This window comes from Rhyacophila brunnea, unplaced genomic scaffold (genome assembly GCF_057557595.1).
Source record: "Rhyacophila brunnea isolate RB1 unplaced genomic scaffold, BYU_Rbru_1.0 scaffold_13, whole genome shotgun sequence".
NCBI lineage: Eukaryota > Metazoa > Arthropoda > Insecta > Trichoptera > Rhyacophilidae > Rhyacophila > Rhyacophila brunnea.
In genome coordinates this window covers 19,713,457-19,724,542 of record NW_028232785.1, presented here as the reverse complement: position 1 = coordinate 19,724,542, position 11,086 = coordinate 19,713,457, and the positions used below count along the sequence as shown (strand labels likewise).

Here is an 11,086-nt window from a genome sequence, read left to right as displayed (position 1 = left end):
TAAGATATCTATTTATTTATTAGTTTATTTAAGAATACATTATCATTACGTTACGTGCTGTCACAGTAAGCTGTAAGGGAAAAAATGTGTAACGTTTTTTTTTTCTTGGTATTTAAAATGTTATCAGACGGATGCCCCCGTCCCGTAGAGCATTTTTAACCAACCTTTTTACACCTGCGGACCGGTGGAAATAGAATTATTTCTTGGAGCACTAATACAAAATAAAAACTCTTATTTACTTTGTATTTTGTTTAGGTCTTATAAAATCGAAATCTTATTAAAAAAAAACTACTGGATATGTGACTGTTTGATTATGTAGATATAACAACAGATATACTATGAAATTACTATTTAGTAATTAAAAACCGGTCTGTAAATAAATTGTTAAAAAGTAATAAATTTTCTGGAATTTTGAGAAGGTATCCTAGTACTCCAAACGCGCCAGTCGCGGTGTTAGCACTAAATGAGTTAAAGTTAGCACTCGAAATGGAAAATTTTACGAACCCGAGCGCTCGATGATTTTACGATAATATTAACATAGTTATCACAATTTATGAGTATTTTTTTTGTTTTATGGCCGATCTAGCTCAGATGGTCAAAATATTTTCCTACGAGATTTTATTAATCGGAACGGCGCTCCGGGACGTTTCGATCAATTTCGAGCCCTGGTTAAAGTGGACCACATATAACTGAGAAGAAATATGTTTAGACAGTAGAAAAGGCAGTTCAAAACCAGTCATCAATTTTCAAATCATACTTACACCAAAATCTTGTAAAAAAATGAGTATTTCTCACAGAATAAATGCTTAATTATCATTCAACGTGTTAAAATCAGTGAGTTGAAGTGAAGAGACAGCAAATTATGGCAAAAATTTCAAATATTTTGTGATAAGTTTTACGGAGCATTGGTATCCTTAGCTAATGGACAGGTGAAATAAATGGAATTGTAATTTTTTTCATAAAGTTTACAATTTATTCGACTTTTTGAATAAATAAATGGTGCCTATTGCAGTGACGTCCCGTGCAGATTGAGCGTCGCTTGGGGGCGGCAGTAACCCAAAGGGCGGCAAATCAAAGAGAATCATTAGGTAAACATAGATAGCTACCTAAACTTAGTAATAACTGAAATATCTTCCCACTAAAAAATTTAGCTCACTGGTTGGAAAAATAATATTAATTAGGTAGATACTATAAAAGTTTTAACAGGACTTTTTTGTCGGGTTTGCGATGTCTAGTTTACTTCCGTTGTCTTTGGACGTCACGTTCTTGGTGAACAGTAATGACACGTGCATACCTAATTTAAAAATTATCCAAATATGTTTGTCAGTCACTCGCGAGTTTTGGAAATACTCAGGAACATTTTTAAATGTACCTTTCTGAATCTGTAGATTCGCAATATTGTCTATTGAAGCAGAGATGGCATTTAAATTAGATTTAGTGGAATACCTATATCTTGTTAGTAATGTATCCATACAAAACATTTCTTAGATATTGGAGTCATGGAAGGATGATATAAAGTATTGTATAAAAAAATGTGGCGGCATTTTGTTTAGGGACGTCACTGCCTATTGGTTTTTAAAAATGTACAAATCGTTCACTTTGTAAAATGCTAGTTATAGAACATGTTATTTGTTCTCTATTATATGTCAATGTTTTATTATCTAATTAACGTCCATTTGTGCATGTAAGGAAAGTTCAACAACTTCTAAACTGACGCGGCAATGCTTGTGCATCCAGACGGTCATGGTAGTAACGAATGAGAGTCAACCACGTCCCATGTGTCCAGCAACACCTGCTGAATATTTCTCTTTGCTTTCCGTAATATTCCATCGTTGCTCGCTTGTTGGATTCCGCGCAATTCGGACACTATAAATTTTCCAAAATTGTCTATTTCACTATGAGGAGACTCTTCGGGATTTGCCTTATCTTTTATAATTTTTGACATTTCCGTCACAGTATTAAATGCTTGAAACAGCAATGCATCGTTTGGTGCAAATTTGGATTTTAATTTTTTTGAATTCTGTAATGTGTTGTTAGTCTTTCTACTGACAGGTGATGGCGGATTATTGATGTCTGCATCATCAGCCATTGAACGCTGAAACAAATAAAACAAAATAGTCAGGTCCACATCAAGGGTGGTGCAGCCAGGGTGTCTGAGCCTAAAATTACTCCCCCCCCCGCCGAAAATTAAAAAAACTTTTTTTAGTGAAATCATCAAACTACGAAGGTACTCATTTTAACATAAATATGCTATAGGTAAGTATTTCACAGTATGAATTTATTATAACGTTGAAGTAGTGATTTAAAATAACCAAATAAAGCATATTTTTTATTAACTATTTTTATATTCAACAAATAATTCACAAGATTTAAGAATGTAACATACCTATGTTATATATTATAGAACATACTTACATAACTTTGAAAACTCTTCTGAGAAAATATATTAAGTACCTATAACCAATAGAAAAAATCTTTTTGAAAAACGTAACCGGAATTGAACCTGCGTCTCTTGGGTATCGCGCCCACGCACATAGACCACTATGCTAAAGGAGCCATACACTTAATTTCGACACATTTTTACTAATGGCTTTCAATACTCTCTGAAGATTACTTTAATAATATCTAACCGACATCACGGATCACTCCAAGATTTTTTGTTGCAATTTACTTGCACTTGCTAATAATTTTAAATTAACTATTTTTTTATTGAACGAATAATTCACAAGATTTAAGAATGTAATCTAATTATTGAACATAAATAATTTCGAAAACACTATAGTAGTATCATCTAACTGTATGATGCTACAGAAATTAAAACCTTGGATTACGAGCATAATTCATTTCTTAAACGTGTTTTTAATTATTCAAAGCACTCGTAAATCAAAGCTAAATTTCCTATAAGAAATAAGGGAAACAATATTCGTCCCAAACCCCTAAAATACTTATATAAAATTGACTTATTAAAAACGTTTTTAATATTTCAATTAAATATAATGTTTCTATAATATAATTTAAAAACATCTCATGCATATATCCACTTAAAAATGTAAGAGCCACTACTTAAAATCATCGTTATTAAATTAGTCGTAGATGGCCCTATTTTCATTGATAAAGCACACTGGCACGACTTCAGCGGTTACAGGTTCAAGTCGCATCGGGTATAGTCATTTTTTTCTTTCAAATTTTTTTCTAGTGAGTATGTGCATATGTTTGCAAATTATGTACCCTAGTATGTTCAATATAATAACAATAACACCAACGATGGCCGCGGGGCTTAAGCGTTGACCTATTGCGTCGTGGGTCCCAGGTTCGAATCCTGGGTCTGACAAGTGCACATATTGTTTTTCAATTTGTGTATGAGTCAGAGTATGGACGTAATAGGTTGAGCAAGTGGCTGACATCCATTTCTCGTAAAAACAAAAATCTGTCAATACAAACCTCCAATCTGTGGAAGCCCATATGATCCTATTAGGTCGAAAAAAATCTTCAATATATAGTAATGTATAGTTCAATATATATAATAATCATTTTTTTCTTTAATTAATTAATTTCTCTAATTCAATATATATATTTATATAGTTCAATATATATATTCAGATGACGCGTGTGTCGCCGCGGGTGGATGTGGACAGCTCAATGAGGTCACATGTACCTCAACGCACGCGAGAAGTGACACGCGGCGATTACATGTAGATGGTTCAATGAGTTCACAATATGTACCTAAAATTCGCGCGTGTCAAATCGCGCCATCTGTACAAGGTCATAGAATCTTACATTCTCAAATCTTCTGAATTATACGTTGAATAAAAGAATTAATAATTTATTAAAAAAGTAGGTACTCGAATTTTTTAATAAGCATTGTGTATGATGTCTTTTATTGTCACTTACGGAAACACTGCTAAGTGCTGACTCATTGGAATCATCTTTCACAAGGAACCTGTCCAATGACACTTGGTTTTGCCTCATTTCAAGGATTTCGCGGAAATGTGATATTGCATAGAGGTTAAACAGATTCATTGCCCGCGCTGTTTCAGTCTTATTCGGATGGTGATATTTTACAAATTTTTGCACTGTTTCCCACATCTTACACATCTCCATAATCTCATTTGACGTGAGGGATTTCTCTGTGTTTTTCTTCTCCTCCTCAGGCGAGGTGTCTTCTAAAACCTCTTGCTGTTGCTCACGATGCAGATCCATCAGTTCGTTGGTGGTCAGCTCCTTAACTTCCGAGCTCGCAGCTTCTCGGTGCCTCACAACACTACGGATGCCACTTCTTCTCTTAAAGTTATCAAACCATCCCCTGCTCGCCTTGAAGCCTTCCTCGTTTTCTATAGACGTACTTGGCAGTTTACTTATAAGGTCGGCGTACAAGGCCTTTGCCTTTTCGCATATCAAGTTCTCAGTCACATTATCACCTCCTAGTTCTTTCTCGTTTATCCACAACAATAGCAACTTTTCTACGTCTTCCAAAATACGTGGTCGTTGCTTTGAAACTCTCGTGACTCCTTTTGCTGCATCCAGCCCCATTATTTCTTCTTTCTTCTTTAATATTGTGCAAATCGTTGACGTAGACTTTTTATAAAACCTAGAGATGTCAGCCACTTGCATACCTTGTTCATGCTTCTTGATTATTTCCTTCTTGACTTCCAGTGTAATCATCTTTCTCTTCTTACCGCCTTCCGTTTTAACCTTTCTCTTCATGGGGGGCATTGTTGGACTATAGTTACTACCAATGTTGCCAACTGCCATTGACAAAAATAATTTGCAGGAAAGAATACTAGATATTCATATACTAGAAAGTAGCACTTCTAAAAAGTAAGCCAGAATTTAGAAGTGTTTTTCACGAACCAAATACAGTAAAACTTTGGATTGCGAGCGTAATTCGTTCCCGATACGTGTTTTGAATCTAGCGATATACTCCTGGCCTGCAGGTGCAACTAATGCGCATAACTTAACAGTCATAATTATTATTATATCCGTCAATGTCCATTTGTGTCATCCGCGCTGTCTTGTCTTTTAAACATGCCGTATCAGAATAACATTAAAGCATGACATTAACATTAACATTATGAGTGTCACGGGTCTTGCCGAGAGAAGAAGGTAGGGCCATCCCGTTCAGAAGGCTGTTTAAAAGTAAAATCATCAGGATCACGATTCGCAGTCATAAGGTTCTGAAGAACAACTAATAACATGTCATTTACTTAATAAATAATTTGTATTTTTTTCGTTTTTGGGAGGTTCCAGATCCGATCACCCCCGAGTGTGCACGCCTGTTAGTTTGACGTACCTACGGTATATCAATGGCTACATTATCATTAGGTATTTTTTCAATGCAGACCTCATAACTTCCTTCATTTTTTTTATATTGCTCTATTGCTAACTGCAAAATTCTTTCAGTTCGATTGGGAAACATGACCTGAAAGAAACAAATTAAATCACATTATCCAAGATGTACTGTAAGACTGCCGATAGACACTTCTTCCACCTCATAAATGAGTCGATGCAGATCAATGACATTAATATGGACGAAGCATCTAGAAAATAAAATGACACTCACTTTGTGTCGGGTCTGCCGGGTGGCGAAATTCATATTTTAATATCGGTATCCTACGCTCAAATGAACATTCTGCTTGCAAGCGGTCTGGCGACACCGCTGGGTCTGCCCATACAAAATTTCTGACTGTCAGGTTTCAACTCCACCGTTATTATTGTGTTACAAAATGCCAATGTGCATAGTTAAAAATTGTAAAAAAAATCTACTAAACACTCCAAGAAAGATGGGATATCGCTTTGCATGTCTTAGTACTATTTATTATTTATAAAATGCCATTTTAAGATATTGATGAATGTTTATTCAATGCAATTGAATGACAGGAACCATTGGAGTCAGTCGCCTGTGATTCGCTGGGCTCACTTGCGTCTAATCTCCGAGAAGTCGTAAGTAACCGAGAATCTGTTTCTAACGCAATGAGTCATGACACTAATACGCCATTACAATAAAGGTTATATTACTATAAATTCTCGAAGCTTGTATCGCATAATGGAAACGGGTACGTCAATGGTCACGTGACATCTACCTATACATCTATGAATGACTTTCATGCACAATTTCTCGTGCGCGTCGGGTATGAAGTGAGTCGTCCATTTAATATGTCATTGATGCAGATAGACACTATTTTCCGCGTCAAATTTGAGCACTTTAGGATTTTTTTCGTTGAGAAATAATATTTTCGATCCGTCACCAAATTTTGTACAAAAAAAACCGATAAGCCAGAATTCGCCAAAACTGCAGATATATACTATTGTCAGATCAACGTCCAAGGCAAAAATGCTGCTGAAATATATATTACTTAGTTACTAGTCAATTTTTTTGCTATTTTTAAATTTTGTAACCGTACTAAGAAGGAAGATAGTGGTATGACATTTCTAATAATAAGTGAGTTTTAGCTGTGCGTCATATAACTGGATAATAACCCTTTTTAGTATTATTGGTCTGAGGTTGTATAACGCACTGTTACTGCCTTACTTGGGTGGTGCTATTCTACAAAAATTTGCTCGTGTTTATCAAAATGATCGCCTTGCAAAACACTCTCGCACATCAAGTAACTCGCAAGCCAAGGTTTTAGTGTAGGTATATTGAAAAACAATTTCGCAACTAAACAACCAGCAATGTATCATGTACGAAATCCAGTCATGACTTATTATTATCGTAATAATGTTACGCTTAAGTAATTTATTGGTAAAATATTATAAGACACAAGCACAGAACAGATTAATAAATATAATTCCAATAGGCTATATCCCAATACACTACATTTTGATGCAGGGTTTTGAATGTGTGAGTGTCCTACGAAAATGAACCACGCATTATTGGCGTGCAATTATGTGTGTTGAAACCTTCATATAGACCAATATTCAATGAGCGTCAGTGCATACACCGAGAGTAGTTGTCAGTATTCGACGTATGACATATTCTTGACACGTGTTTAAGTTTATGCCGTATTCTTCCACACTCTAGATCAGTTGCCTGCTTCTCCACACCCGTTAGGTATTTAAGTTCCCTGTCTAGTATGTTGATTTTCAAAGAAATTGGTACCTAAGTATAAACTTAAAGTTTTTATGAGAAATTTTCAGATGTGTGTGTTGTTTTAAAAATGCTAGATTTAATGTCATTCGCTAGATGCGTATTTTGCAAGGCAGATCCGGTAAGAAAAAAATCTAAGTTGGCAACGCCATTCACTACACTTTGACACAAGATAAAATAAAAAATGTTTTACACAGTCGCTTGCACGGATGTCGACTATAATACGAGTGACACGTCACGTCGACTAAGACCGAGCAAGGGAGACCATTACATAAAATCCCGCAGCGAGAGAAAGAGAGAGAGAGAAGAATTATCGATCACGTGATGCTCGTGAGACAAAGCGTTTACTCGTATTGCAAGACTTCGCTCGTATTAGTGGCTACTATTGCCAGGATTGGAAGATATTATACCACACTTACTTGATAAAGCAGAAATGATAAAAATACAATGGCACACTGCCATTTTCAATAAATTGGAATATTTTTAGTTATATTTTATGAAATATCAAAATAAAATAAATGACTTGTCCTGTCATCGCCGCGATCTTTTCGTCAAAGTTTTTTCTGGGCCGTATAAGGTCATTTTGTCGTTTCTCTTCTTTGCAGTGTGATTTATATTGGTACTAATTATTAGTCTTTCGCTCTAGGTACCACCACTTTTCAACACTTTTTGTAAGTGAGTACCTAGGTATAAAAATAACACAATATCTAAAAAAATGACTTATAGCCAAATTGACTGGACGGGTTTAATCTATTTCCTTACAGCACACACTAATAAGAAACGCAAAGCATGAATTTTTATCGAGGGACACGAATGTGACGTATGTACAAAATCACCAGCTGTCCTGCGGGTATACCTACCTACAAGCTATTGCGAGCTGTCGTACCTATGTATATTATTACCTATCGAATGCATGAGGCTTAATGATTCTTAGTGTGTGGCCTCAGTGACGAGCGTTGTGCAGAGCGCAGCGCGCAGCGTGGAGGACAAACACGTGTTACGCAATGCAGGTGGCCTTACTGGCTATGAAAAACAGCAGGGGTGTTTGTGTTTTTTACAGCGCGCAGACGAGCGCGCGCGCCCATGACAAACCAGTTTGAAATTTAACAGCGTTTAGTTCGGCGCGCAAATTATTTTCGTTATTCGGTGGAGGGAATTAGCAGTAAAAGTCGGAATTGAAGGAAAATAATGTTTTTATTTATTAGTATAAAGTTCGTTGTATTATTAAGTATTTCATTACAAATTTATTCAGGCCGGAGTTATTCTGTTTTCCAAAAAATAGTTGAAAATTGGTTTCTTACATCTCGCGCTGTGACGGAAGAACTGTTGTTTCGTCTATTACCTGAGAATTTATTCGTAGTTGATTCTGTAGGAATATTATTTATAATGTAATGATTTTATTTATTTATTTAATTATTTATTTTATTTATTTAGAAAAAGAGTATTACGGCATTACAGCGATTAGCCAATGCGCCATAATACATAATAAATGCAAAATTATAAAAATGTCTTAATTACAAATAACAACTAATATAACAAGAAAGCAGAAAAAACAGCATGTGTTTATGTAAATATTAAAAAAACATGATATATATAATTATAAATTTAACATATTTAACACGTTTACTAACATTATATAGTTGATAAAAAATAAATCAACCTTTATGGTGCCATCAAATAAGTTAATCGCATGATACACAGCATCATGAAACATAACATCTGTCCTGCGACGAGGTATCATGAAAACCGTAGAGTTACGGGTAATATTGGTGGGAACATGAAAATTAATATTTGCCAGTATTACGGATTGTAAATGAACCCACGAAGAAGTTAAAAGAAATGCTTTAAAAGAGCAATCACTCTTCTAGTGGACAGGGATTGCATTGAAAGCATACCCAGAATAAAACGAGTCGGGAAATTCATTTTATTATCATTATCACAAGGAAAGAACCCGTATGTTCTTAAGTAGAGAAATCTAAGAAATCTATTGTGGATGATGATCAAAATTGCCTTCGAGATCTCTTATAACATTGTGTAAAATGCATGTAGCTATTATTATTAGACAAGCATGTTCCACGTTCGTTTTTATCGCTTTACTTAATATACACCTATTTGCATATAAACTCCCAAGAACACATTCAATACACTTCCGTACGCGAGAGAGCCAGAGTTATTAAAATTTTCACTTTGGCTAAACGCTCCAAACGCTCACTGTGCACTAAGGACAGATCAGAGAACGCCGCACGCTGCGCTGCGCGCCGCGCTGCACGCAACGCTTACTGAGGCCGTACACTTAGTGTACGTCTGTGTCGTCCGCGCTGTCGTGTATGTTAGTCATGCCGCATCGGAATATTACAGCAAACATGCCGCCAATATTTGCATCTATATGAGTAGGTAATTGAAGCCACAAGTTTTGCGTATTGCAAAATACCGTGAGGAATGCAGGCAATCCTTGAGAAGTCAAAAAAATCAGAAGTCAAAAAATCAGAAGTCAGAAAGATTATTCTATTGACCTAAAATATTTTGTATTTTTTCCATCTCTTTTGTGACCAGTAAATTAAAAAGGACCAACGATAAGAAAAAGGGATATAAATTAATAGAATAACACCTCACGCAAAGAAGAAAGAACAAACCTTATCTCAAGGACTTCTAAGTCAACATGACATTGATTAATAAAAGTTTTAATGGTAGGTATGTAGTTAAAACTCCTTTCATTTTTTCCATTTCTTTCGTGGAAACTTGACCCTGTGTGCGTGTTTGTGGTAATAAAATATGTGAACTTTACTCTAAAATCTAAAATACCTACCTACATTATTTAAAGCGGTACCTAGGTAATCATATTTTAATATTATTATGTCAACAACGGATTACCTAGGTAACTACGTATTTTCATCCCATCAGAATCTCCTATATATTATTATCATAAGAGATTTTGGAAAATACGTCAACTTTTTTATTTAAACACCGTTTTGTTGATTATTAAAGGAATTCACTTCAATTTTTGGAGTCCCGAATCTACTTCCATTTGAATCGGGCACAATCTGATAAAACTCGACACAATCACAGATAAAATCATTTTTAAATCGCGTTTTACATCCGTCACCATACATCTTCGCATCTTGCTAGCCATCTACGGCAAATTGATTATATTGTCACTTAATACTTTTTATATTTCACAAATCAGAATTAATGTTCCACCAAACTATTCAAATCTGTAAGTAGCACATAGGCGTGCTACAAGAAATAAATACATCTTTCCTCATTAATTACTACGAAAATATAATCTAAAACCATGTCACTGCTTTTTATCTGTCAAACTAATAGACTTAGATTGTCATTTGTTTTCTTTCGCAAAACAAGTTCATTTGACGTGTCAGATTTCAAATTTAGAATTTGCAGAATTAATCGAAAAAATGTGAAATTTCTATTAGCAATTTTTTTTAAATACTTCTTTGTGGCTGTTCACGAACACTTTTTTATTGAATAATTACCTAGGCTACTAATTTCCATAGATTACAATATAGTCATATTAAGTTGCCATTGCAAACAATGAAATAAATGAATACGAATTGTTATAGTTAACGAAATTTGTGATATTGTATAATATCTACCTGTTTTTACCATCCTTACCATCATCAATCTGGACCTATCCACTGCTGGAAGAAGGCCTCCTCAGCCTTATTGTACTCCGTACTTACACATGAATTATTATATATTCACCTATTTATATTTATAATGCCATTATTATCACGAGCCTCATTAAATCCACTGCTGGATGAAGGCCTCTCTACGTTGATTGTATTCTTGACAGTCTTGAATTTCATCATCATCATCAATCCACTGCTGGATGAAGGGTTCCGCAACCTGATTCTACTACTATAGGTTTAACAAATTTGTGATATTATACCCATTTCTATCGTCCTTATCATCATCGACCTGAACTAATCCACTGCTGGATAAAGGCCTCCCATGCCTGATTCTACTCCTTTATGTCATTTG

The 11,086-nt window shown here is 35.0% G+C and overlaps 1 protein-coding gene across 1 annotated transcript; it reads right to left on the bottom strand.

Moving 5' to 3' along the window:
• Positions 1–1,512: 1,512 nt before the first annotated feature.
• Positions 1,513–5,419, bottom strand: LOC147076841 (uncharacterized). The gene is made up of 2 exons (XM_085941373.1): positions 3,892–5,419; positions 1,513–2,095 (listed from the first exon to the last, which is right to left on the bottom strand). Exons 1-2 carry the CDS (start codon positions 4,750–4,752, stop codon positions 1,742–1,744), a joined length of 1,215 nt encoding a protein of 404 aa, XP_085797499.1. The 5' UTR covers positions 4,753–5,419; the 3' UTR covers positions 1,513–1,741.
• Positions 5,420–11,086: the final 5,667 nt, after the last annotated feature.